General features: G+C 41.2%; 1 protein-coding gene across 1 annotated transcript; it reads left to right on the forward strand.

Annotated features, from left to right (window-relative positions):
* The first annotated feature begins 458 nt into the window (after positions 1 to 458).
* prkaa2 (protein kinase, AMP-activated, alpha 2 catalytic subunit) lies at positions 459 to 27,214 on the forward strand. Its single transcript, XM_060866669.1, has 9 exons — positions 459 to 598; positions 2,824 to 2,965; positions 10,574 to 10,667; positions 12,354 to 12,498; positions 13,824 to 13,911; positions 14,718 to 14,942; positions 19,843 to 20,326; positions 22,561 to 22,687; positions 24,135 to 27,214. Exons 1-9 carry the CDS (start codon positions 505 to 507, stop codon positions 24,374 to 24,376), a joined length of 1,641 nt encoding a protein of 546 aa, XP_060722652.1. The 5' UTR covers positions 459 to 504; the 3' UTR covers positions 24,377 to 27,214.
* The last annotated feature ends 157 nt before the right edge of the window (positions 27,215 to 27,371 follow it).

Below are 27,371 nucleotides of genomic sequence, written 5' to 3' on the forward strand. Positions count from 1 at the left end.
AATTAATAATTAATTAAATAAAAAGAGCGATTTATCTTGATAAGTTTTTTTTTTAAATGAAATCAAGCCGAAATGAATAGCTACAATAACAATTTGTTCCTAATTATAACCAGTAATTACTGCAGTACAATCATTTACAAATAAAACACAATTTGGCGAAATAAGGAGCGATTTCCCCTGTACAGTTTTAGTGTGCAGTAGATTTGCTTATTTTAGCCTAACACGTGCTGCTTCAATAATAAGTGGTAATATATTCATGCCATTCAAGGCCCCGCCCCTATTTTTCCACTGACCCAAGATCAGCCTTCCTGGAGCACGTATTCGGCTTTACTGTTAGCTGTTCGAGTTACTTTACTGAACAATCTGATATAAGATCAGTTCAGTCCTAGCCCTCTCACCTCCAAGCCCCTTCTGGAAATCGAGCCCTGCCTCTTTTACGCACAAACAAAACCCGCCCCTTTCTGCACTCTGGCTAAACCGAGCGAACGGAGCACGTAGAATAAAATGGCTGAGAAGCAGAAGCACGAAGGCAGGGTCAAGATAGGACACTACATCCTCGGAGACACGCTCGGAGTCGGCACGTTTGGCAAAGTGAAGAGTTAAGTCTTTTGCGTGGCTTTTCTGTGGTTATACGCATTCGACGTTACACGAGCGCAGGATAGCTAAACCAAACACTGTTTACTGCTCCCGAATGCTTGCCATGGATATAGCAAATGTGGCATAACATGTAACTGCAGTATTAAATGTTATGTTGTATAGAATACTGTTTGTGTCTACTCATGTGTCCGGGGTTTACAGTGTCACCGGGAGGGGGCGGGTGTCAGAAATGCCATATTTACACAGTTCGCCTGGGTTTTTCTGCCTCCTTGTGTTATTCTGGGAAATCAAACCCACTGGATGTTTGTTACACTGTGCTGAAATACAGGCAATCTTTCAGTCTTGGGGCATTTTCTGTCAAATGACAATGTGAGCTATTCATCTTTTAAATGCAAATGTATCCTGGTGAGATATTATATTAGATTAGATTAGATTAGATTAGATTAGATTTTAGTAGCATAGATGCCTGACCTTGAGGACACAGTAACGGAATCTAGATAAAACCCAACAACTGTGACCTGAAAGTCTTTCTGAGAGTCGATATTTAGCGCCCCCATGTGGCCTCATAGCCCTATAACTCTAATCTAAATGGTCTTTTCACTAGAATGATGATCTAGAGCCGTAATTGTGGCCACGCCCCCTCCACCACAAGACAATAGAACTGTTTAGCCACACCCACCACAGTGACAACAACAACAATCGAACTGTTTAGCCACGCCCCAACAACAACAACAACAACAACAACAATCGAACTGTTTAGCCACGCCCCAACAACAACAACAACAACAATCGAACTGTTTAGACACGCCCCTCACAGGTTATGAGACCTGATTAAGCATGAATTCAGAAGCAGGTTAATTGTGGCCAAGTGTGTTTGTTGACACACACAAGTAATTTGTTTCCAGCTGTTGGTGACTCTCAAAAGTACAGACATAATTAAGCATACAGAAACTCCATATTGTTTTTTTGTTTGTTTTTTTTCCCAATGAGAAATTTTGAGGCCGAATTAATTATGTCAAAACAATTATGTTAATATTTTAACAATTATTTCTTAAACGTTCAACTTAAATGTAAAACTGCACTCCCTATGTATAAGTATGTATATTATGCAATGTGGCCCATGTTTGTGGACACCTGACCATCGCACCCTTAATTATAAACATTCCGTTTTATATATATTCTCCCTTTGCTGTTCTAATGCTCGTCACGCTTCTGTGAAGGTTTTCCACTAGAGGTTGGAGTGTTTCTGTAGGGATTTGTGTTCATTCAGCTACGAGAACATTAGTGAGATCAGACACAGATGTTAGATCAGGAGATTTGTAGTGTTCCAGTTCATCTCAATAGTGTTCAGTGGGGTTTAGATCAGGGCTTTGTGCAGGACTCGGGACATTTTCTGCTCCAAAATTGTCATGCTGGAAGAGGTGTAATTTGCAATGCTAAACTAAACACAGACATCTTATATAATTGTGTGGCAACAGTTTGGGGAAGAACCAAATATGGGTGTGATGGTCAAATGTCTACAAACTCTTGGTCATATAGTTTATATAAGGGGTGTAATGTAATATTACCGTAATAATTAATATTAATGTTCAGTATATTTAAACCTGCTTTTAGATTTGTTTGACACATTTTCTTGTAGAAGAAGAAGACTTTTCTTCTTAATATTTAGCTTCTATTGTGACTGTTACTTTCTTACATGGTGAATAAACCTAAATAACTTACATGATGCATTCCTTTCACATCTTTCTTCAGTACTGCAGTCACTGATTCTTGTTCCTATAAAGGCACATTTTTAGGTCTTACACCAACAGTGTCATGAGATTGTGGTGCAGGTGGCATTATAAATTATTCTGCCTGTGTGGCTTCACTGTTTTTTGAGCAGGTCAAGCCAACACATTCATAGGAACGTTATTTTGCCAAGTAACGATACTATCACAGGATGCTAAAGGAGCCTAGTGTTTGCTTGTTCACTTGCTGGTCATATCACACCATGTTTGTCTTTGCAAATTCAGGGATTGGAAGCTTAACACTGAAACAATGAAACCTTGTTTCCCCATTGTTTTGTTAGAAGCTTAAAGCAGGATGTCACTGACCTCCGGTCCCGTAGTCCGATTTCTTTAAATTTGAACCGATCTTCACCAGCTGTGTTTGAGGAAACTGTTGGTGGTAGTGCTGCAGCTGAGATTTCATTTGTGTACTTGTGTGTGTGTGTGTTTTGCCTAACAGTCGGAGAGCACCAGCTAACAGGGCATAAGGTTGCTGTTAAGATCTTGAACAGGCAGAAGATTCGCAGTCTAGATGTGGTCGGCAAAATCAAACGAGAAATCCAGAACCTTAAGCTGTTCCGGCATCCACACATCATCAAACTGTGAGTGGAAGAGCGCGCGCACACATACACACACACAAACACACACACAAACACACACAGATTTTGTGATAAATAAGATACATTTATGGTGCTGCCTTGACATGGCACATTTGCTGAATATTGTGCATTAGGTTTCCACATTCAGTGCATTTACACATTCAGCATCTTAAAAGGTACAGGATTTACAACTCCATAATGATGACTCACTTCAACAATTGGTGACACACACATGTGGGTGGTGTGTGAATCACAGGGATTTTCAGTCAGTCACACAGCTCTCTGTTTTATTATACGGCACTTGACATTAGTGAATCTGAACTTTCTACTTGCAGCATTTATTTCTTGAGCCTAGATTTAATCAATATGTGGCTGCTTGTCTGTGAATCAGCAATTCTGTACGTGTGTGTCTGTCTGTCTGTTCACATTGTTTGTGTACCAGCAGTTCTGTGTGTCTCTCTGTCCATGTATCATCCTGTGAAATCCTGTGTATGTGTGTGTCGGTGCATCAGCAATCCTGTGTGTGTGTGTCGGTGGGTGTGTCAGTGTATCATCAATCCTGTGTGTGTGTCGGTGTATCAGCAATCCTGTGTGTGTGTGTGTCTGTGTGTGTGTCAGTGTATCAGCAATCCTGTGTGTGTGTCTGTGTGTGTGTCAGTGTATCAGCAATCCTGTGTGTGTGTCTGTGTGTGTGTCAGTGTATCAGCAATCCTGTGTGTGTGTGTCTGTGTGTGTGTCAGTGTATCAGCAATCCTGTGTGTGTGTCTGTGTATCAGCAATCCTGTGTGTGTGTGTCTGTGTGTGTGTCAGTGTATCAGCAATCCTGTGTGTGTGTCTGTCTGTTAGTGTATCAGCAATCCTGTGTGTGTGTCAGTGTATCAGCAATCCTGTGTGTGTGTGTCTGTGTGTGTCAGTGTATCAGCAATCCTGTGTGTGTGTGTGTGTGTCTGTGTGTGTGTCAGTGTATCAGCAATCCTGTGTGTGTGTGTCTGTGTGTGTCAGTGTATCAGCAATCCTGTGTGTGTGTCTGTGTGTGTCTCAGTGTATCAGCAATCCTGTGTGTGTGTGTGTGTCTGTGTGTGTGTCAGTGTATCAGCAATCCTGTGTGTGTGTCAGTGTATCAGCAATCCTGTGTGTGTGTGTCTGTGTGTGTGTCAGTGTATCAGCAATCCTGTGTGTGTGTCTGTGTGTGTGTCAGTGTATCAGCAATCCTGTGTGTGTGTCTGTGTGTGTTCAGTGTATCAGCAATCCTGTGTGTGTGTGTCTGTGTGTGTGTCAGTGTATCAGCAATCCTGTGTGTGTGTCAGTGTATCAGCAATCCTGTGTGTGTGTCTGTGTGTGTGTCAGTGTATCAGCAATCCTGTGTGTGTGTGTCTGTGTGTGTCAGTGTATCAGCAATCCTGTGTGTGTGTCTGTGTGTGTGTCAGTGTATCAGCAATCCTGTGTGTGTGTGTCTGTGTGTGTGTCAGTGTATCAGCAATCCTGTGTGTGTGTCTGTGTATCAGCAATCCTGTGTGTGTGTGTCTGTGTGTGTGTCAGTGTATCAGCAATCCTGTGTGTGTGTCTGTCTGTTAGTGTATCAGCAATCCTGTGTGTTTGTCAGTGTATCAGCAATCCTGTGTGTGTGTGTCTGTGTGTGTGTCAGTGTATCAGCAATCCTGTGTGTGTGTGTGTCTGTGTGTGTGTCAGTGTATCAGCAATCCTGTGTGTGTGTGTGTCTGTGTGTGTGTCAGTGTATCAGCAATCCTGTGTGTGTGTGTGTCTGTGTGTGTGTCAGTGTATCAGCAATCCTGTGTGTGTGTCTGTGTGTGTGTCAGTGTATCAGCAATCCTGTGTGTGTGTCTGTGTGTGTGTCAGTGTATCAGCAATCCTGTGTGTGTGTCTGTGTGTGTGTCAGTGTATCAGCAATCCTGTGTGTGTGTCTGTCTGTCAGTGTATCAGCAATCCTGTGTGTGTGTCGGTATATCAGCAATCCTGTGTGTGTGTCTGTGTGTCAGTGTATCAAAAATCCTGTGTATGTGTGTCAGTGTATCAGCAATCCTGTGTGTGTCTGTCTGTGTCAGTGTATCAGCAATACTGTGTGTGTGTCTGTGTCAGTGTATCAGCAATACTGTGTGTGTGTGTGTCTTTGTGTGTCTGTGTGTGTCAGTGTATCAGCAATACTGTGTGTGTGTCTTTGTGTATGTGTGTGTGTGTGTGTGTGTGTGTGTCAGTGTATCAGCAATCCTGTGTGTGTGTGTCGGTGTATCAGCAATACTATGTTTGTGTCTGTGTGTGTGTGTGTGTCTGTGTGTGTCGGTGTATCAGCAATCCTGTGTATGCATGTGTGTATGTGTGTGTGTCTGTGTGTGTTGGTGTATCAGCAATCCTGTGTATGTGTGTGTGTATGTGTGTGTGCGTGTCTGTGTGTGACGGTGTATCAGCAATCCTGTGTATGCGTGTGTGTGTGTGTGTGTGTGACTGTGTATCAGCAATCCTGTGTATGCGTGTGTGTATGTGTGTGTGTGTGTCTGTGTATCAGCAATCCTGTGTATGCGTGTGTGTGTGTGTCTGTGTGTGACTGTGTATCAGCAATCCTGTGTATGCGTGTGTGTATGTGTGTGTGTCTGTGTGTGTCGGTGTATCAGCAATCCTGTGTATGCGTGTGTGTGTGTGTGTGTGTGTGTCGGTGTATCAGCAATCCTGTGTATGCGTGTGTGTGTGTGTCTGTGTGTGTCGGTGTATCAGCAATCTTGTGTATGCATGTGTGTTTGTGTCTGTGTGTTTCGGTGTATCAGCAATCGTGTGTGTGTATGTTTGTGTTGGTGTATCAGCAATACTGTGTGTGTCTGTGTGTATGTGTATGTGTGTCTGTGTGTCGGTGTATCAGCAATCCTGTGTATGCGTGTGTGTATGTGTGTCTGTCTGTGTGTCGGTGTATCAGCAATCCTGTGTATGCGTGTGTGTATGTGTGTGTGTCTTTGTGTGTCGGTGTATCAGCAATCCTATGTATGCGTGTGTGTGTGTGTGTGTGTGTCTGTGTGTCGGTGTATCATCAATCCTGTGTATGCGTGTGTGTGTGTGTGTGTGTGTCTGTGTGTGTGTCAGTGTATCAGCAATCCTGTGTGTGTGTCTGTGTGTGTGTCAGTGTATCAGCAATCCTGTGTGTGTGTCTGTCTGTCAGTGTATCAGCAATCCTGTGTGTGTGTCTGTGTGTCAGTGTATCAAAAATCCTGTGTGTGTCAGTGTATCAGCAATACTGTGTGTGTGTCTGTGTCAGTGTATCAGCAATACTGTGTGTGTGTGTGTCTTTGTGTGTCTGTGTGTGTCAGTGTATCAGCAATACTGTGTTTGTGTGTCTTTGTGTGTGTGTGTCTTTGTGTGTCTGTGTGTGTCAGTGTATCAGCAATACTGTGTGTGTGTCTTTGTGTATGTGTGTGTGTGTGTGTGTGTGTGTCAGTGTATCAGCAATCCTGTGTGTGTGTGTCGGTGTATCAGCAATACTATGTTTGTGTCTGTGTGTGTGTGTGTGTGTCTGTGTGTGTCGGTGTATCAGCAATCCTGTGTATGTGTGTGTGTATGTGTGTGTGCGTGTCTGTGTGTGACGGTGTATCAGCAATCCTGTGTATGCGTGTGTGTGTGTGTGTGTGTGACTGTGTATCAGCAATCCTGTGTATGCGTGTGTGTATGTGTGTGTGTGTGTCTGTGTATCAGCAATCCTGTGTATGCGTGTGTGTGTGTGTCTGTGTGTGACTGTGTATCAGCAATCCTGTGTATGCGTGTGTGTATGTGTGTGTGTCTGTGTGTGTCGGTGTATCAGCAATCCTGTGTATGCGTGTGTGTATGTGTGTGTGTCTGTGTATCAGCAATCCTGTGTATGCGTGTGTGTGTGTGTGTGTGTGTGTGTCGGTGTATCAGCAATCCTGTGTATGCGTGTGTGTGTGTGTCTGTGTGTGTCGGTGTATCAGCAATCTTGTGTATGCATGTGTGTTTGTGTCTGTGTGTGTCGGTGTATCAGCAATCGTGTGTGTGTATGTTTGTGTTGGTGTATCAGCAATACTGTGTGTGTCTGTGTGTATGTGTATGTGTGTCTGTGTGTCGGTGTATCAGCAATCCTGTGTATGCGTGTGTGTATGTGTGTCTGTCTGTGTGTCGGTGTATCAGCAATCCTGTGTATGCGTGTGTGTATGTGTGTGTGTCTTTGTGTGTCGGTGTATCAGCAATCCTATGTATGCGTGTGTGTATGTGTGTGTGTGTGTGTGTGTCTGTGTGTCGGTGTATCATCAATCCTGTGTATGCGTGTGTGTGTGTGTGTGTGTGTGTCTGTGTGTCGGTGTATCAGCAATCCTGTGTGTGTATGTGTGTGTCGGTGTATCAGCAATCCTGTGTATGCGTGTGTGTATGTGTGTGTGTGTCTGTGTGTGTTGGTGTATCAGCAATCCTGTGTGTGTATGTGTGTGTTGGTGTATCAGCAATACTGTGTGTGTGTCTGTGTGAGTCGGTGTATCAGCAATCCTGTGTATGCGTGTGTGTATGTGTGTGTGTGTGTGTGTGTGTGTGTCTGTGTGTGTCGGTGTATCAGCAATCCTGTGTGTGTATGTGTGTGTTGGTGCATCAGCAATACTGTGTGTGTGTCTGTGTGTATGATGTGTGTGTCTGTGTGTGTCGGTGTATCAGCAATCCTGTGTATGCGTGTGTGTATGTGTGTGTGTCTGTGTGTGTGGTCTATCAGCAATCCTGTGTGTGTGTGTGTTGGTGAATCAGAAATCCTGTGTGTGTGTTGGTGTATCAGCAATACTGTGTGTGTGTGTGTGTGTGTGTCTCTATCTTCCAACTCTGCTTGCTTCCTGAAGACGATAAGCACATTTATAATATAAGTGATCATTTCTGATGATCCTCATATTGAACAAAGTTAATGTGTTACGTTTAACAATGAACAATTGTGTTTATATAATTATATAGTAATTCATTCAGTCATTCATTCATCTTCTACCGCTTATCTGAAGTACCTCGGGTCACGGGGAGCCTGTGCCTATCTCAGGCATCATCGGGCATCAAGGCAGGATACACCCTGGACGGAGTGCCAACCCATCGCAGGGCACACACACACACACACTCTCATTCACTCACACACTACGGACAATTTTCCAGAGATGCCAATCAACCTACCATGCATGTCTTTGGACCGGGGGAGGAAACCGGAGTACCCGGAGGAAACCCCCGAGGCACGGGGAGAACATGCAAACTCCACACACACAAGGCGGAGGCGGGAATCGAACCCCGATCCTGGAGGTGTGAGGCGAACGTGCTAACCACTAAGCCACCGTGACCCCCTTATATAGAAATTGTAACCAGTAATTAGTTAATATCTGTAATGATAGGTTGTAGATCACATTCAGCCAGCCTTTAGGTTGTAAAACCACTTCCCCCTCGTTCTTCTACACATTCTACAAATCCTCTCCAGCGGCTCTTTCAGCTTTCCTTTTCCTAATCTATCATTGTGCTGAGCTGAGCAGACCATAACGATGCTTTAGTACACTTTCTCCTGCTCTGTACCGTCTGTCTCCTGTCATCAAAACTGCAGAAAGCTTGCAATGAGTATAAGGAGAAAGAAACCTATTAGATCTGGAGCTATAGCTCAGCCGTCACGCTTCACAGGGAGACGACGTGTCTTCCCAAAGCTGCGGCGGGAGTCTCACTGTCCCTCTAGAGGAGCTGATATCAAAGCTGTGCGTGTCAAAGCCAGAGGAGACAGCACACTGAATATAGAGCGCTACACGTGTTATTGATAGCTCCATTGTGGAAAAGAGTCAGATCTCATTGTCTGTGATGTCGCTGTTTGACCTTTAACGCTCTGTGGTTTCTCAGCGTGTATACAGCAGCTAATAATGCTGCCGTTTACTCTCACTGTGACAACGATGAGCTCAGCTCCTATCAGGGCAAAGATTATTCCTGTTACAGCATCCTGATAATCTAACGTTCACTGGTAAGAATTTAAAATAGAATAGCGCGCAAGCATTTTTGGCCGACAACAATCGCAATAAACCTGAACTACTCATATTAATGCTGCTACATTGATTTCAGAGAAAAAAAAAAGCACTTTTCTTTATTCGGACAACTTCTACATATCTAGGACTCGAGTTCTAATTCTATATCTTTTTAGTAAGCTTGTGTGTAAATTGAAATGATGCCTAAGACAAACTGAAATAAAATATTCCTCCAGTTTTATAAAATTTTCATATCGGCTGTTTTTCGTCGTACTCACGTGTGTAGGACGATCATCTGTAACGTGCAAAGCAGGTTCCCGAAGCAGCTTATTTGCAGGTCATGAAACCCACAAAACGACACTAAAGTCTCAGAATGAACGCTCAGGGTTAAAGCTAAAACGAAGAAATGCAAGTTATTTCAACTTACTTTATTCTTTGCCAATAAAGTCTTTCATTCATTCATTAATTTTCCACCGCTTATCCGAACTACCTCGGGTCACGGGGAGCCTGTGTCTATCTCAGGCGTCATCGGGCATCAAGGCAGGATACACCCTGGACGGAGTGCCAACCCATCACAGGGCACACACACACTCTCAGTCACTCACACAATCACACACTACGGACAATTTTCCAGAGATGCCAATCAACCTACCATGCATGTCTTTGGACTGGGGGAGGAAACCGGAGTACCCGGAGGAAACCCCCGAGGCACGGGGAGAACATGCAAACTCCACACACACAAGGCAGAGGCGGGAATCGAACCCCCAACCCTGGAGGTGTGAGGCGAACGTGCTAACCACTAAGCCACCGTGCCCCCCCAATAAAGTTTTTAATAATGTATAATAACGAGAGTAGAGGATGCCGAGGATAGAGTTAGGTGGAAACTAATGATTCGCTTTGGCGACCCCTAACGGGAAAAGCACTATTAGTACTATTATATTACTGACACTGCATATTTACACTAAGGTTTGTGTATTTCTTTCACCAAACTTCCAAGTAAATTTCCATTACTTGCAATTTGGCAAACATTTTTTTTTGTACCCAGAATGATTTGACCCACTGAATTTTGTCCCATAACTGCATAACAAACACATTAACAAACCAAAACCACATCACAACATTTAGAAACATGACCACAAATTTGGCAGCATGACAGCAAAAATAAAAACATAACCAAAACCCAAAGCGCATTACCTTCATACAGTATTGATCTTTATTGAACATGACACCATCGTTATTTACTGACCAATAAACACGTCAGTCTAAGAGACCACTGAAAACCCAGAGGAAGTGAATGTTTACACGAAGACGAAATATGCTTTGAATCAATGCTTTATTCCTGTTTATTTTTCATTCATTCATTCATTTTCTACCGCTTATCCGAACTACCTCGGGTCACGGTGAGCCTGTTTCTATCTCAGGCGTCATTGGGCATCAAGCAGGATACACCCTGGACGGAGTGCCAACCCATCGCAGGGCACACACACACACTCTCATTCACTCACGCAATCACACACTACGAACAATTTTCCAGAGATGCCAATCAACCTACCATGCATGTCTTTGGACCGGGGGAGGAAACCGGAGTACCCGGAGGAAAAAATTGAAATATGACTCAATCGATATGACTGTGTGTGTGTTGCAGGTATCAGGTGATCAGTACCCCGACAGACTTCTTCATGGTGATGGAGTATGTATCTGGAGGCGAGCTCTTTGACTATATCTGTAAGCATGGAAGGGTAAGAATCCCACATTTTGCTCCCTAAAGAGTGTTTCACAGTCACATTATTAGCTACCCTTTTTTACACAGGACCTTTTTTCCCCTACCACATAGATGCTCTTTATCATTACTGTATGCACTGTAAGAGATGGTTAACTTAAGTAGATTAGACAATGGATTACTTTTAAGTTCAATATCCAAAACATGCCTGGAGAATAGGAGTTAAAGAGATAAAAAAAGTTCACATAAGTTAAAGGGGCGGTCTTGTTTTACAGTCTTTAGTCCAACTCTTATACTGATAGACAGGTTGACAGCTAAACTCTTCCATTTCTATGAATAATAAGTTGTATTAGACGAGCGTTGGACCATCCAAATAATAATCGGCACAGCTTTAGTCATGCGGTGCTACGATTCCCTGTACAAAATGACTTGCATACGAATGTAAATAATCAACAGACTTTATAGACAATTTTATTTATTTATTTATTTATTTATTTACTTACTTACTTATTTATTTATTATTATTATTATTATTTTTTTTTACAGATAAATGGTATATAACTATAATGAACTGGCCAATGAGTGACTATTAGAAATAAGGTGTACTTTACCTAGTTATTTAGACAAAAGCACACACACACATATGTGTGTGTATATATATACTTATCAGATACTTACACAGTGCTAATCTGTTGCGCAGTTGATCAGGGGTAGTTGAAAACTGAAATAGTTTTTTATTCATAGCTACTCAGCAAACATGTAATAATATGCACTAAATGAAGTGCTAACTGAAATAACTTATTATTATACTTATTAATATTTTAGCTACAACATTTCAGCCTGGGTTTTTATTTTCGGGTGAGCTCATGAATTCATCATGTTTTAGTTTCCACCCCTAGACAAGGTGCTAGATGTTTAAACAAACTGTTGAAAGGCCGGGTGATGACATGAAACTGTGTTCCCAGTGTGCCCAAAGCAATCATTATTCATTTCAATAGTGTTTTGGACAATGGGCATTGTTTCAATGAAGCGTTACAGGAATATAAAAAAAATCCATAATACAATTTAGAAAACTTTTAATTTAGCCCCTAATGAGCAAGTCAGAGGTGATGGTGGAGAAGAACAGCTCTGTGAGGAAGAAACGTTGAGAGGAAGCGAACTCAAAAAAAGAAGCCATCCTCATCTGTGAGACACTGGGTACTGTGATTGTAATAATGTCCTTTCTAAAGTAATCCCTTTATAATGTTTATAATATGCTTCATTTAACAGCAGCCATTTTTCCACTGTGATCATTGCTAAAAATAGTGTAAGTGGCAATTGTTACGATCAGCTTTGTGCTCAAGTCTCCATTTGATAGCTTCATAACTTCTTGAAGACTTCATGTTAAAACTATAGTGAACTCAAATATATGCTCATGCTCCTATTCATAAGTTACAGAAAGAAAACGATTCATAATCGACATTCCAGTATCACACAGCTGAGGATGACTTCTTTTTTGAGTCTGGTTTCCCTTTAAGTTTCTTCCTCATATCGTCTCAGGGAGATTTTCCTCTCCCCTGTCTACTCTGACTTGGGGGATAAATCAAAATTTTTCATATTCTTGTAAAACCGCTTAGCGACACTGACCATTAACAACGCAATACAAACAAAGTGTACCTACGAATAATTCATCATCATCATTCTCTCTGCTCCTTTCTCTGAGCAGGTAGAGGACAACGAAGCACGACGCTTGTTCCAGCAGATCATCTCTGCAGTGGACTACTGCCACAGACATATGGTGGTGCACAGAGACCTGAAACCAGAGAATGTCCTTCTGGACGGCAACATGAACGCCAAGATCGCAGACTTCGGTATGCAGGGACAGAGAGAGTTGCTAAGCAACAGGCAGTTTTGACATCTCCTCTCGTGGTTACGCTGTCAAACAGGATGTCTGGTCATCCAGGGAAGATGTCAGATCAAGATTAAAGATATAGACTGCTATTATGGAAAAGCAATTCCTAGAGCCAAAGAACCTGGCATATGGATGCTGAAATTTCATAGCATGTTTTGAAGAAACTGTAAGAAAAAGCAGCCTCCTGTTACAGTTACTTTGCTTTACAGCAAGTATCTGTCTGACCTTTACCCCTTTTCCACCAAAAAGAACCGGGTGCTGGTTCAGAGCTAGCACTGGTGCAGGTTCAAAGTTGGTTCCACTGGCGAACCTTCTAAGAACCGGTTTGCTTTTCCATCGGCTAGAGAGCCATAACAGTTCCGAGTCTGACGTCACTGTATACGTGTCACGTGTCCCAGCAACGTTAGCGCAGCAGCGGCAAACACAAACACATCAACAATGGCGGATGTTGCTTTACTCATGGCTTTGTGAAGAGCCGGTGCTTTGGCTGTCGAAAAAGAAAGAACTGGTTCTAAATTAGGCTCTGGCTCCGAACCAGCACTCAAACTGCCTCGGTGGAAAAGGGGCACTTAATCTCTCTCGATGGTCCTCATACTTTAAAATGTGTGTCCTGTATAATCTCTGTATAAACTATGCATTATCTGCATACCTGCCATTGGCTTGAAAAGAGAAGGTTTTTCCTTTTGTTGCCCAGTGATCCCAATTAGTTATCCTTTGCATGTACTGGATCTAAACTTTAATCAGTCAAATGGAACAGCTTTCTTCTGTAATTTTATTGCAACTTGTGCTTTTAAAATTCACATTCATACAATTTTCTTACGCAGTTTTTTCCAAAAAGAAAAGAATTCCTCTAAAAAAGAAAGAAACCTGTATTTAGATCATTATAGAAATATATAAATAATTTTAAATAAATAGAAAACAAAAAATGCATAAAGGTTGTTCTCGGTTGCACTATTACAAACTGTTGTAGAAAGGACATTATTTACATTTACATTATTTACTGTAGAGTGTCAACCAAATGAGGATCCCTTCTGAGCCTGGTTCCTCTCAAGGTTTCTTCCTCTTATCATCTCAGGGAGTTTTTCCTTGCTGTCATCACCTCCGGCTTGAACATTAGGGATAGGGATAGATATATAGTATTTTAAATTTTAAGTTAATATTTTTTTAAATTAATATTAAACTTTACTTGTATATATTCATTTATTTATTTATTTTTATCCTTACTTTTTTTATTTTTATACTTCTGCACCCTTTATTTGTTTAAAGCCTCATGTTTTATTTTAGGACTGTCCAACATGATGTCAGATGGCGAGTTCCTGAGAACAAGTTGTGGTTCACCTAACTACGCTGCCCCAGAGGTCATCTCCGGAAGGTAAGGAGTCATGATCTCAAAGCTAAATGTGTAGGACAGACTGGGTACGCTATGTCTATAACTGCTGCCATGTTTGCACCACATAAAAATGCTTGGTGCCAGATATGTAGCCTACATGGCTGATTGTACCCTTGTACTTTTATTTTATTTTTTTTAAATGACTGATGACTTTATATGCACCATATATATCATTCATTCATTTTCTACCGCTTATCCGAACTACCTCGGGTCACGGGGAGCCTATGCCTATCTCAGGCGTCATCGGGCATCAAGGCAGGATACACCCTGGACGGAGTGCCAACCCATCGCAGGGCACACACACTCTCATTCACTCACACACACACACACACAAGGGACAATTTTCCAAAGATTCCAATCAACCTACCATGCATGTCTTTGGACCGGGGGAGGAAACCGGAGTACCCGGAGGAAACCCCCGAGGCACGGGGAGAACATGCAAACTCCACACACATAAGGCGGGAATCGAACCCCCAACCCTGGAGGTGTGAGGCAAACGTGCTAAACACTAAGCCACCATGCCCCCACCATATATATAATATTTAAATAAAATAATAATAATAACCGCATGTCTCTGTATTTAGTTCATTGGAGAGTATACTGTAGGCTTCACCAAAATGTGATGTCATGTTTGTTTTAACAATGGCTACAAGTACACCGACTAAATGAAAAAGTCATGTGTTTTTAACACTGGCTCAAAACTGAAGGTGGAACAAACAGAACACAAGGGTTACTTTTGTTTGTTCTTACAAACATACTTTAAATGTATACCATGTGGTGCCTGAAAGACTGTATGCAGGTCCAGAGGTGGATATCTGGAGCTGTGGTGTGATCCTGTACGCACTGCTGTGTGGCACATTGCCCTTCGATGATGAGCATGTACCCACGCTCTTTAAGAAGATCCGCGGAGGCGTGTTCTACATCCCTGAGTACCTCAATCGATCTGTGGCAAGCCTGGTAATGCACATGCTTCAAGTGGACCCTCTGAAGAGAGCCACAATCAAAGACATCAGGTTAGACACTCGAAACGCTGAGGCTGCAAGACGTCATGGAACAACAGGTTTTTAAATAGCAACATAAACACAACTTGTATAAACATAAACTAGTTCTAATCCCTTCCCGGTGCTGTATACAGTACTCAAGTGTTATGCAATAGTCAAGTCAAGTTTATTTATAAAGCACTTTTTTTTTTAAACAACAAGTGTTTGTCAAAGTGCTGTACATACAGAAAATACACATGGTTTATTAATACAAACACACAGATAAAAGAAAAATACTTAAGACACAATAAAACAATAAAAGAAAGCAAGCAGCTCTCACATGGCATCGTATGCCAGACTGTAAAAATAAGTTTTTAGGGCAGATTTAAAGACCTCAAGTGTTTGAGCCTGTCTAATATAGAGAGGCAAATTGTTCCAGAGCTTTGGGGCCGCACCTGCAAAGGCTCGGTCCCCCCTGCTCTTCAGTTTTACTCTTGGAACAGCTAAGAGCAAATGGTCAGCAGACCTTAGTGCTCTTGACGGAGCGTACAGATTAATCAAATCTGTTAAGTAACTTGGCGATGACCGATTAAGAGATTTAAAAACAAGCACCAATATTTTAAAATGAATCCTATAATGGACAGGAAGCCAGTGAAGAGACGCGAGAATGGGAGGGATATGTTCCCGCTTTCGTGTGCCCATCAGTAGGCGAGCTGCCACATTCTGGACCATTTGCAGTCTGGAGAGAGAGGCCTGATTAATACCTAAATAAAGGCTGTTACAGTAATCAAGGCGACTTGAGATAAAAATATGCACAACTCTCTGAAAGTCCTTAGAGCACAGGAAAGGTTTCACCTTGGTGAGTTGTCTCAATTGGAAGAAACATGATTTAACTACTAAATTAATCTGTTTATCCAATTTAAAATCACAATCCAAAACAACACCTACATATTTTACAAAGGGCTTCACATAAGGATTCAGCTCACCGAGGTTTAGGTCTACTGACTCACAGGTTCACCCTGGCGTAAACAACACCACTTCTGTTTTCTTTTCATTAAAATTAAGGAAATTTAGTGCCATCCAGGTCTTAATTTCATCAAGGCACTGCAGTAGAGGCACTAGAGAGCAGGTATCTTTGCGTTTCAATGGCATAAAATTTGCAGGTCATCTGCATAACAATGAAAAGAAATACCAAATTTCCTCAAAATATGCCCTAAAGGGAGTATATACAGGGAGAACAGAATAGGCCCCAAAATGGAGCCCTGGGGGACCTCACATGTGAGTTTAGCAGTTGAGGAGACATAGTCTCCAAGATGAACCGAAAAAGTTCTTTCAGCCAAATAGGATTTAAACCATTCCAGAGCAGTACCCTTAATACCAACACATTGCTCGAGCCGTGAAATCATGATATTATGGTCAACTGTATCAAATGCAGCCGAAAGGTCCAGTAAAATTAAAATAGCGCAGTCACCAGAGTCAGTGGCAAGTAGTAAGTCATTAAAAACCTTCAATAGTGCAGTTTCTGTGCTGTGTAGTGCTTTAAAACCAGACTGAAATACTTCATGAATACCATGTAAATCTAAGAATGAGTTCAATTGTCCAAATACAACCTTCTCCAATAGTTTGGATAGAAATGGGAGTTTTGAGATCTATAATGAGCAAAAACTGATGGATCCAAATTAGGTTTCTTGATTACTGGTTCCACAGCTGCATGTTTTAAAAGATTTAGGTACAACTCCTAAAGCCAGGCTGCTATTGATAATAGCAAGAATTTTAGGACCAATGGTTTCAAATGAATCTTTAAGAAGACGGAGTGGGACAACATCCATACCACATGAGGATGGTTTCATTTTAACAAAGGTTTCTTTCAGTGAATCAAGAGACACCGACTCAAACTGATCAAAAACAGCAGAGCACTCAGTGGGAATGGATAAAAAAGTCTAAAAGTTTCTCACACATCTCGGCTGAAGGCTCTAGGCAGGTTGCTTGGGGAGTGTTTAAAACCGAGTTAATAGTGCTAAATAGCACAGCTGGCTTGTTGGAGTTATTACAGATGACACTAGAAAGATACTTTGATTTCTCAGATTTAACAGTTTTTTGCTATTTAAGCAAACTCTCCTTCAACATATCAACGGAAATCTGTAATTTATCCTTCTTCCAGCGGCGTTCCGCCCTTCTACACTCAAGCCTAACAGTTCGAGTTGTAGCGTTCAGCCATGGTTGAGTTCTAGGTTTTGCTCGAACCATCTTAAAAGGAGCCACAGTATCCAAGATATTAAGACAAGTTGAAGAGAACAAAGAAGTCAGATCATCAGTGTTAAGGCCGTATGAAGACCTTGAATAGTCATCGTCAATAGCATTAAAAGACTCTGAGAATGATTGAATAGTTGAAGAGTTAATTGTTCTACGGCGACGGGTTGGAGCAGTCACTTTAGGATCACAGGTAATACATATCTCAAAGAAAACAGGCAAATGATCAGAGAAAACAGCATCACCAAGCCATATGATAAAACCAAATCTAAGATATGACCACAAACATGTGTGGGACTAGCCACAAGCTGAGTTAAGTTAAAACACTCCTCCAAATTAAGAAAGGCTTTAGCCAAGGGTTTGACAGGACAACACACATGGATGTTAAAATCCCCAACAATTAAGACCCGATCATATTTTTGAAAACTCCTCAATAAAGTCTTTGTTATATTTGGGTGGGCGATAGACAACAGCGCACAACCCCGAATAACTCAAGCTTAGTTCAAAAATACTGAGTTCGAAGCTGGAATAGGAGTAAGCAGACAGACGACGACAGTTTAAGTGTTCTTTAAAAATAACTTCTACTCCACCTCCTCAACCCGTAAGCCGTGGAGCATTAAAATACTAGGTAAATAGTAAACATACTAGGAAACGTACTAGGAAATAACTTCAGCAAAAGTTACTTTAAAGTAGGGCTGTAGCTATCGAATATTTTAGTAATTGAGTATTCTACCGAAAATGTAATCGAGTAATCGGATAAAATGTATTTTTGCTTAATTAAAGAGCAATATTAAATATACAAGAGAAAATAAGACGGGTCTCTTAAAATGAACAACTAACTGGTTTCCTTTTTTAGAAAAATCAAGCATCGCTTAGGTTCAGGCAGGCCACGTCGTCAAGCTGCATCAGCTGATAATCAGCTGTTCATGATTTGCACCAATCTGGTTACGACATCCATATTATCCGACCCTTTAAATTCCCATTCATAGAGCCGCTTTCTAGCGCATCGCTGCTGCCGCGATTTAAACTCCCTCCTCCAACCCTGACTCCACCGAGCCGCAACCCGTTGTTCCTGTACCAGTTTACGTTACCAGTTTTCATCTCTCTCTCTCTCTCTCTTTATTTATTTATTTATTTTTCAAAATATGTAAGTGAGCATATTTAATACTATGCATGATTAATGATTCTGCTGTTATACGGGGGGTCTATTTTATTTTCTAGTTGCTGCTCTCCCCACTCTGTCCACGCATGCGCACGGACGGGCGCGTGGATTTTTGCCCAGAACAGAACCATACCTCCAACAGTAACTGTATGCATATCATCAAATAAATCCTCATTTGACAAAGTGGTCCTGACTGAAATAAACTTTTATTTTTTAAATGCACAGTATGCAATGCATACAACAATATTTTCTATCAAAAATAAACTTTTAGATATTACCCATTGTTTCTCTGTCTGTATTTGTACTGTACAATGAACAATGACAAAGTTGACTGAGAAGAATTAAGTACATTTAAGTGTCATACATTCTGGGTTTTAAATGAACTCTTTTCTGAGATGCAAAAAAAAAAAATAAATAAATTACTTTCAAATGACTTTTTTAAAGTATCAAAACTAAGGCATACATTAAAATAAATAGTAATAATAATAATAATAATAATAATAATAATAATAATACAAAAATACTGCCTTTAAGTCATGCAACTTAACTTTCAGAACTAAAAGATTCAAAATCTACAGCTCAGGCATAACATAAGCCTTTACTGTCTTCTTGGAATGCTTTGTGGTAATTTAAGAGGCAAAAAATGGACAGGAACTTGGACCTAGAGGCCATGCATGGTTTCATACCGAGTGCTTTAAGCATATATGTATATATATTAATCAGAATATAAAAGTCTCTCTCTCTCTCTCTCTCTCTCTCTCTCTCTCTCTCTCTCTCTCTCTCTCTCAATGTGTGTGCGCTTTAAACGTTTTTAAAGGAGCATGTGATTGCATGAAAAAAGGTAAACATATCAACATGCTCAGAACTGAGGCTTGCCCTGCGCTTTGAAGCAATGTTTCCTTTGGACATTTTCTGTTGTTTTCTCCTGTTTGTTTCTTCTCTTTGCCATTGACATCGCGCCCTTCCATTTTGCAGCCCTCAAATCAAAAGACCGCTAACTCCTCGCGTCTCCTTCCGCTTTGACGTAAGCGCATTGTCACATGCACACAAAATAATCGCACAAGAACGTGACGTGAGCATTAAAATAAATTAAACGAGGCTTCGAGGCAGAGGGATTAGCCTCGAATAATTTTTGTAATCGAGTTACTCAAATTACTCGAGGAATCGTTTCAGCCCTACTTTCAAGTCTTAGAGTCTCTGAAATTATTTGTAGTTAAGGATCAGAAGTACTTGGGCATCAAAAATAGAGAAAGAGCCGTTCTTTTGTTGCTGTATATATATTTGCTGTAAACAAATATTTATGCTGCTTGCTTTGTACACAGGAGCATTGTCATGCTGGAACATGTTTGAGGTTCTTAGTTCCACAGAATGGAGACAAGAACCTTCTAGACGATTGGTCACATCCAAATTTGTGGTAACATTTTGTAGACCCACAGGAAATTATGGTGGTCACGTGTCCACATACATTCATTCAGCAAATTGATGTGTCTGGTGGTGTTTTTTTTGACTGTGTCCCCTCAGAGAAGACGAGTGGTTTAAGCAGGATCTGCCCGACTACCTGTTCCCTGAGGACGCTTCATATGACAGTGCGGCGGTCGACGAGGAAGCTGTGCGTGACGTTTGTGAGAAGTTTGAGTGTGCTGAGTCAGAGGTGCTCAGCAGCCTGTACAGCGGCAACCCGCAGGACCAGCTGGCTGTCGCCTACCACCTCATCATCGACAACCGCCGTATCATGAACCAGGCCAGTGAGTTCTACCTGGCCTCCAGCCCACCTGCTGGCTCCTTCATCGATGAGAACATCAAGCCACACCCTGAGAGGATGCCCCCACTGCTGGCAGACAGTCCCAAGGCCCGGTGCCCACTAGATGCCCTGAACACCACCAAGCTCAAACCTCTGGCAGTGAAAAAGTCTAAGTGGCATCTTGGTATACGCAGTCAGAGCAGACCCTACGACATCATGGCTGAAGTGTACCGTGCCATGAAGCAGCTTGAGTATGATTGGAAGGTGAGGGTCAAATACACACGTGGGCAAAATTGTTGGTACCCTTCAGTCAATGAAAGAAAAACTCACAATGGTCACAGAAAAAACTTTAATCTGACAAAAGTAATAATAAATAAAAATTCTATGAAGGTTAACCAATGAACGTCGGACATTGCTTTTCAACCATGCTTCAACGGAATTATTTAAAAAAATAAACTCATGGAACAGGCCTAGACAAAAATGATGGTACCCCTAGAAAAGACTGAAAATAATGTGACCAAAGCGACATGTTCATTCAAGGTGTGTCCACTAATTAGCATCACAGGTGTCTACAATCTTGTAACCAGTCAGTGGGTCTATATATATAGGGCTCCAGGTAGTCACTGTGTTATCTGGTGACATGGTGTGTACCATACTCAACATGGACCAGAGGAAGCGAAGGAAAGAGTTGTCTCAGGAGATTAGAAAGAAAATTATAGACAAGCATGATAAAGGTAAAGGCTATAAGACCATCTCCAAGCAGCTAGATGTTACTGTGACTACAGTTGCACATATTATTCAGAAATGTAAGATCCATGGGACTGTAGCCAACCTCCCTGCACGTGGCCGCAGGAGGAAAATTGATGATAAATCAAAGAGACAGATAATACGAATGGTAACAAAAGAGCCCAGAATGACTTCTAAAGAGATCCGATGTGAACTTCATGCTCAAGGAACATCAGTGTCAGATTGCACCATCCGTCGTAGTTTGAGCCAAAGTGGACTACATGGGAGACGATCATTGTTGAAAACAAATCATAAAAAAGCTAGACTGGAATATGCCAAACTACATGTTGACAAGCCACAAAGCTTCTGGGAGAATGTTCTATGGAGAGATGAGACAAAAATGGAACTTTTTGCCAAGGCACATCAGCTCTATGTTCACAGACGGAAAAATGAAGCATATCAAGAAAAGAACACCGTCCCTACTGTGAAACATGGAGGAGGCTCTGTTATGTTCTGGGGCTGCTTTGCTGCATCTGGCACAGGGTGTCTTGAATCTGTGCAGGGTACAATGAAATCTGAAGACTATCAAGGGATTCTAGAGAGAAATGTGCTGGCCAGTGTCAGAAAGCTTGGTCTCAGTCGCAGGTCATGGGTCTTGCAACAGGACAAGGACCCAAAGCACAGCTAAAAACACCCAAGAATGGCTAAGAGGAAAACATTGGACTATTCTAAAGTGGCCTTATATGAGCCCTGACCTCAATCCTATTGAGCATCTTTGGAAGGAGCTGAAACATGCCATCTGGAAAAGACACCCTTCAAACCGGAAACAACTGGAGCAGTTTGCTCACGAGGAGTGTGCCAAAATACCTGCTGAGAGGTGCAGAAGTCTCACTGACAGTTACAGGAATCGTCTGATTGTAGTGATTGTCTCAAAAGTTTGTGCAACAAAATATTAAGTTAGGGGTACCATCATTTTTGTCTAGGCCTGTTCCATGAGTTTATTTTTTTAAATAATTCCGTTGAAGCATGGTTGAAAAGCAATGTCTGACTTTCACTGGTTAACCTTCATAGAATTTTTATTTATTATTACTTTTGTCAGATTAAAGTTTTTTTCTGTGACCATTGTGAGTTTTTCTTTCATTGACCGAAGGGTACCAACAATTTTGTCCATGTGTGTAGATTACCTGGTTCTGGGTGAACAAACTTTCTTTGTGAAAATTAGTGCAAGCCCAGGATTCTTTTGTAAAACTCTTTTTGTGTGCGAAAGGCAGAGGGATTTGGCTGAATGCGTGTTTTGGTGATGACACACAGGCCCAGATCTGTAGAAATGTGCTCAAATTTGCAGAATCTACTCAGAAATATCAGAGTTTGCTTGATTTTACTTGAACTTCTGTGAATGCAATATTTACAATATCCTGAGGGACCGAAGCAGTGTTTCTGAAAGGGTGCTTAAAAAAATGAACAAGAGCTAAAGAGACAGAAATGCTTGTTTACCTTGGGTGAAATAGAACATTTCATGCATTAAGAGAAGATGGAGGATAAAGTTTCTTGATGACAGTTTATATTTATCTGCTTTCCAGGCTACTTGCACAACTATTTAATAGTAACACGTAACGATTGATATTTTTGGAAATCATTTGGAGAAACAATGGAATCACCTGCAAATGAGGTGCAAATGACCTTTAAAATGCACCAATCTAAAGTTATTCTTTACCCACTTTTTCATAGGGATTGTATATAAGTGTGCACCTACGATGTCTTATTCATTCTAGGTGGTGAACCCCTATCACCTGAGGGTGCGCAGGAAGAACCCAGTGACTGGAAACTTTGTGAAAATGAGCCTGCAGCTCTATCAGGTGGACAACCGCAGTTATCTCCTGGATTTCAAAAGCATTGACGGTATGTGACTCTGCATCATCTAGGACGTGCTGATTTCAGTTGCGTACGCGAGTCGAACAGATACTGTTTTTTTTTTTTTCTTCTTTCCGAGTTATAACATTTTAAAAGATTATAAACCTCAAAGGTTCTTTACAGACGCAAATATGTGTCACCATTTGAATAAATTGTATAGCAAAAAGTGTAAGAAAAGAAATTTAATGGTGTGTGAATAGTATAAGTAAAACATCTGTATAACTGACTCCAGGCGTTCAGATTGAGCATCTGGATCTTTCATGGTTTTCCATGCTATTCGAAGGAAAAATAACAGCAGCATGTACATTCTGGTACAAAACTCATCCAGCTTTAAGAAAGTTAAAGTGAAAAGAAAAAGGTATAAATGGAAATTTACTTGGAAGTTTGGTGAAAGAAATACACAAACATTAGTGTAAATATGTAGTGTCAGTAATATAATAGTACTAATAGTGCTTTTCCCGTTAGGGGTCGCCACAGCGAATCATTAGTTTCCACCTAACTCTATCCTCGGCATCCTCTACTCTCATTATTATACATTATTAAAAACTTTATTGGGGGGGCACCGTGGCTTAGTGGTTAGCACGTTGGCCTCACACCTCCAGGGTTGGGGGTTCGATTCCCGCCTCCGCCTTGTGTGTGTGGAGTTTGCATGTTCTCCCCGTGCCTCGGGGGTTTCCTCCAGGTACTTCGGTTTCCTCCCCCGGTCCAAAGACATGCATGGTAGGTTGATTGGCATCTCTGGAAAATTGTCCGTAGTGTGTGATTGCGTGAGTGAATGAGAGTGTGTGTGTGTGTGCCCTGTGATGGGTTGGCACTCCGTCCAGGGTGTATCCTGCCTTGATGCCCGATGATGCCTGAGATAGGCACAGGCTCCCCGTGACCCGAGGTAGTTCGGATAAGCGGTAGAAGATGAATGAGTGAGAGTGTTTAAAGAACGGAAAAGTGCAAAAAACATTCAGAGAAGGAAGAAGATTGTAAATTAGTGGCTATTTCACCAGGGAACAAGGCCTAGAAATACAAGTTTTATTCCTTTATTGGTATAGCAACAGATTGCAGGGTCTCACTCTTTCTGTCATGCTGTAAAAGTTCGATTTGTTGATGAAAACACTCCTTGATGATGTCAAATACAGTCACATAGCGATTTAGTGAGTAGAAAGTGCAGAGCTTATATTTTCGGGATGTAAGTACAAGTCAGCAGTATGAAATCAATTTAAAGGTGAACGAGTACTTAAAGCAAGACTAGCTGAGTACTTGTACTTGATGACTTCTCATTTCTGGTGCCAAGCCACAACAATCGTGTAGTGATTGCAATCAATGGTCTGGTTCTGTTTGTAGCTCTACCCACATCTCCTGGTACAGGTCTGGTGTACAAGAGCTTTAACATGTCCAGGATTTTCAAAATGGAAATTGTCAGTACACTGTTTGTGCTTTCCAGATGACATCATCGAGCAGAAATCGGGCTCGTCCACGCCTCAGCGCTCCGGCTCTGCTGCTGGTCTTCACCGGCCCCGTCTCAGCATCGACTCTGCAGCCATCTCCATGGATATAACACCGCTCAGCAGCTCACTGCCATGCTCTCTGCCAGGCAACATGCCCATGCTGGCACCACGACAGGGCAGCCATACTATGGACTTCTTTGAGATGTGTGCCAGTCTCATCACCACACTGGCACGCTGAAGTGCTCGCTCTCTTACACTCACACTCACACACACACATGCATTCACAAACCCACTCATTTATGCACAGTGACAGAAATCTTTAAACCATTAGAAGGTTGGGTCACATGACCTTTTTAGATTTAGCCACAAATAAGTTCTCTGCCTCTCTCTTGCACACACACACACACACACACACACACACACACACACACTTAGACATGATTACATACATGATGCTTGCTGTTATACTGACCGTTCAAGTTCATTGTAGCAGCGTGGCATTCTGGGGCCTTTCCAGATTTCAGAGTGCTTCATCCTTTTATTTTCTTTTTATATACATAACATTTTGATAAATATAATCTATTTATATTCTCTTCTCAATCACTTTAGAGTTGCTGGTTGATTGCAATGACATACCAAAAATTACGTTTGTACACATTCATATGCAAGAGATTATACATTTATTATATATTAGATTTATTTATTTTTTAGAGATAATTTATGCTATTTAGTTTCTTTATTTAAGCGTGTTATAAGAGTGATAAATGAAATGGTTTGTTGCGAAACAGCATCAAGAGCATGACAAGCGTGTCAGCAAATACATGCCGACGACGTTGTAGAGCAAAACACGACTGCAACTCGAGTAGCAGAAGCGAGCATGAAATTTAATAGCATTTTCCATCTGTAAGTAAATATAGATGGTTTCCTTAAGAGCAGTGCCTTTTCTGCTGGACAGTGTCGTGCTAGCGACTTGTAAACAAACGTCGACGTTCAGTCAGAGACTCTGAGAACTCGACAGGAAGAGAAAGAGCAAGATGGGGAACGAGTGCTGGCCGCGATCGAGTGTAGAGCCACGTTTCTAGCTTGATCTCTGGGACAGAGAAAGATATAGAGCAAGACCAAGAAGCCTTTATTTGCCACATATACATCATAGAACAGTGAAATAGATATTTCGTTGTTGTAGTTGTTACTGTATGAGGTTGGGGCAAAGCATAGAAAAGGGAGAGGCCAAAAGATGAATAGTGGATGAGAGATTTACATCCTCAAAGTGGGATCTAATAGGAGGGAATACAAGGAAGTGATCAAAAACAACACAGAACAAGCAACACATGCATTTTTTTCTAGATATGTCACACTTTATAGAGCGTGAGATGGCATGTATTTGGTGGCATTTGGCAGCGAGATTAAAGACATGAGCATTTAAGGGTTAAAACCATTCAGCGTTTCCTCTGATGCCATAAAACCCCACGTATTATATTGTTTCTGACGATTTAGGCTTCAGGACATTTTGTGTGAACGTGCACAGATCTATTAGATGTGTGTGTCTCGTTCCCTTGAGCACTGGATTGTTCAGAGCCACTGGCAGCATAATTTTCTACCATGGGCTTTGTTTGACTTTAGGACTCCAGAATGAGGGCTTGGGGAGTACAGGAGGATGATGGGTGAAAAATGTCACAGTTTGTAGTGACAAGAATTTATTTACTTTCTTTTATCTCACCTTCTTAATTCTTGTCGGTTAGACAAATAACCTAAGTAAAAGAGAGAAAGAAAAATAATTTTGGTAAAAACATGCCTATGTTTTCCTAAATTAGAGATTTCAAAGTATCTTCCTGGTGAAAAAAAAATCAATTTAGGACAAAGCCAAGTTTAGTTCTAGTGACTTCCAGCCAGTTTGTGGCATAATGCCTGGCATTTGTTCTCGTATATCTTTTTCCTGCGTTGGCACATAATTAGACATTGAGACCACACGAGACCTCTATGCTGGGATTTTCTTCTGTAGTTAAAGCCTGTGTGGATGAGTTGGTCTTTCTGAATCCTGCTGGCCTTCTCATTCGTACTGTACCGTGAAAACGGTATAACATGAAATGGCTTCCAGCCAAAGCATGACGTTTGTGCATCAGTGTGTTTTTTCCGTATGTGTTTTTTTTTTTTTTTTTTTTTTACTATGTTAGATGTACTGTATTGTTCCAGGAAGTCATTGCATCATCCATATGTGAATGTAAAAAAACAACATTGTGGATGTTCTGTTGTTCAGTGGGCATATCGTGCCTTATCGTGTCTGTTAAAAAAAGCATACAGCTAAGGTCATAAGTTTAAAAGCTAAAAATAATCGGAAGACGTTATTGCACATAACAGATGTTTCAAACAGGATGATGAGTAATTTTTTTTTTCATTTAGTCCTCTCCTTCAGAAGCTACATAAGATGTTTCCCATAAGACAAAGTAACAACGATTTACACCTATCATCCTGTTCAAAAGTTTAAACGCCCCCCACCTACTGTATCTATTCGCACGAGCCCCTCAATTGTCCTCCGTGTGAATCCGTCTGAAAATCGAATAATATTTACGAGCTGGAGGATTTTTCTGAAGCACTGCGGGTAGTTTAACTGCTCATGATTAACAAGGGTTAAACATTTTTGATTGAGCTGCTGACTGCAAAATATTTAAAAAATTCAGGGGAAACACTCCCCCTATTGCTGGATATTCACCATTACACTGAAAATCAGTTTGTAATCACAGCTAAACCAGTTTTATTTAATAGATCATTTTCCATGACGCAAACGAGCTTCGTCATTATCTCACAATTCTGATACAACATGCAGTCATATTCTTATCATATTCTCTGCGGTGCAAAGATCCGAATCAGTAACCACAAACAAAATGTTTGTTGCTTTTCAGTCCAGTCTTGTATAAGCGTGTGTGCACATAAACTGTGTGTGTGTGTGTGTGTGTGTGTGTTTTAGTGTCCGTTTCTTTTCCCTAAAGTTATGCACTGCATGGTGTTCTAATTTGCACTTTATTATTTATTGTACAAAAAATAAGAGAAGTAAAAAGAAAACCTGTATTGAGATTATAAATCCATATTGTCTTTGTGGTTATTGGAAATAGATTCATTTTAGCAATACAAATAAATACGGTCCAGATATGCTAGGATGGATTATCCAAACATACCTGTTCATGCATATTAGTGTTTTTTTTTTTTTTTCCATGATCTTGCAATACTATATTTCAATG

The sequence above is a fragment of the Tachysurus vachellii genome, chromosome 3 (assembly GCF_030014155.1).
Source record: "Tachysurus vachellii isolate PV-2020 chromosome 3, HZAU_Pvac_v1, whole genome shotgun sequence".
Classification (NCBI taxonomy): Eukaryota; Metazoa; Chordata; class Actinopteri; order Siluriformes; family Bagridae; genus Tachysurus; species Tachysurus vachellii.

Excerpts from the sequence above, each read along its gene's own strand:
- prkaa2 (XM_060866669.1), top strand. The coding sequence starts at position 505 with ATGGCTGAGAAGCAGAAGCACGAAGGCAGGGTCAAGATAGGACACTAC. Across the intron at positions 599-2,823 it reads CACGTTTGGCAAAGTGAAGA|TCGGAGAGCACCAGCTAACA; the intron begins GTTAAGTCTTTT and ends TTTGCCTAACAG. Across the intron at positions 12,499-13,823 it reads CGCCAAGATCGCAGACTTCG|GACTGTCCAACATGATGTCA; the intron begins GTATGCAGGGAC and ends GTTTTATTTTAG.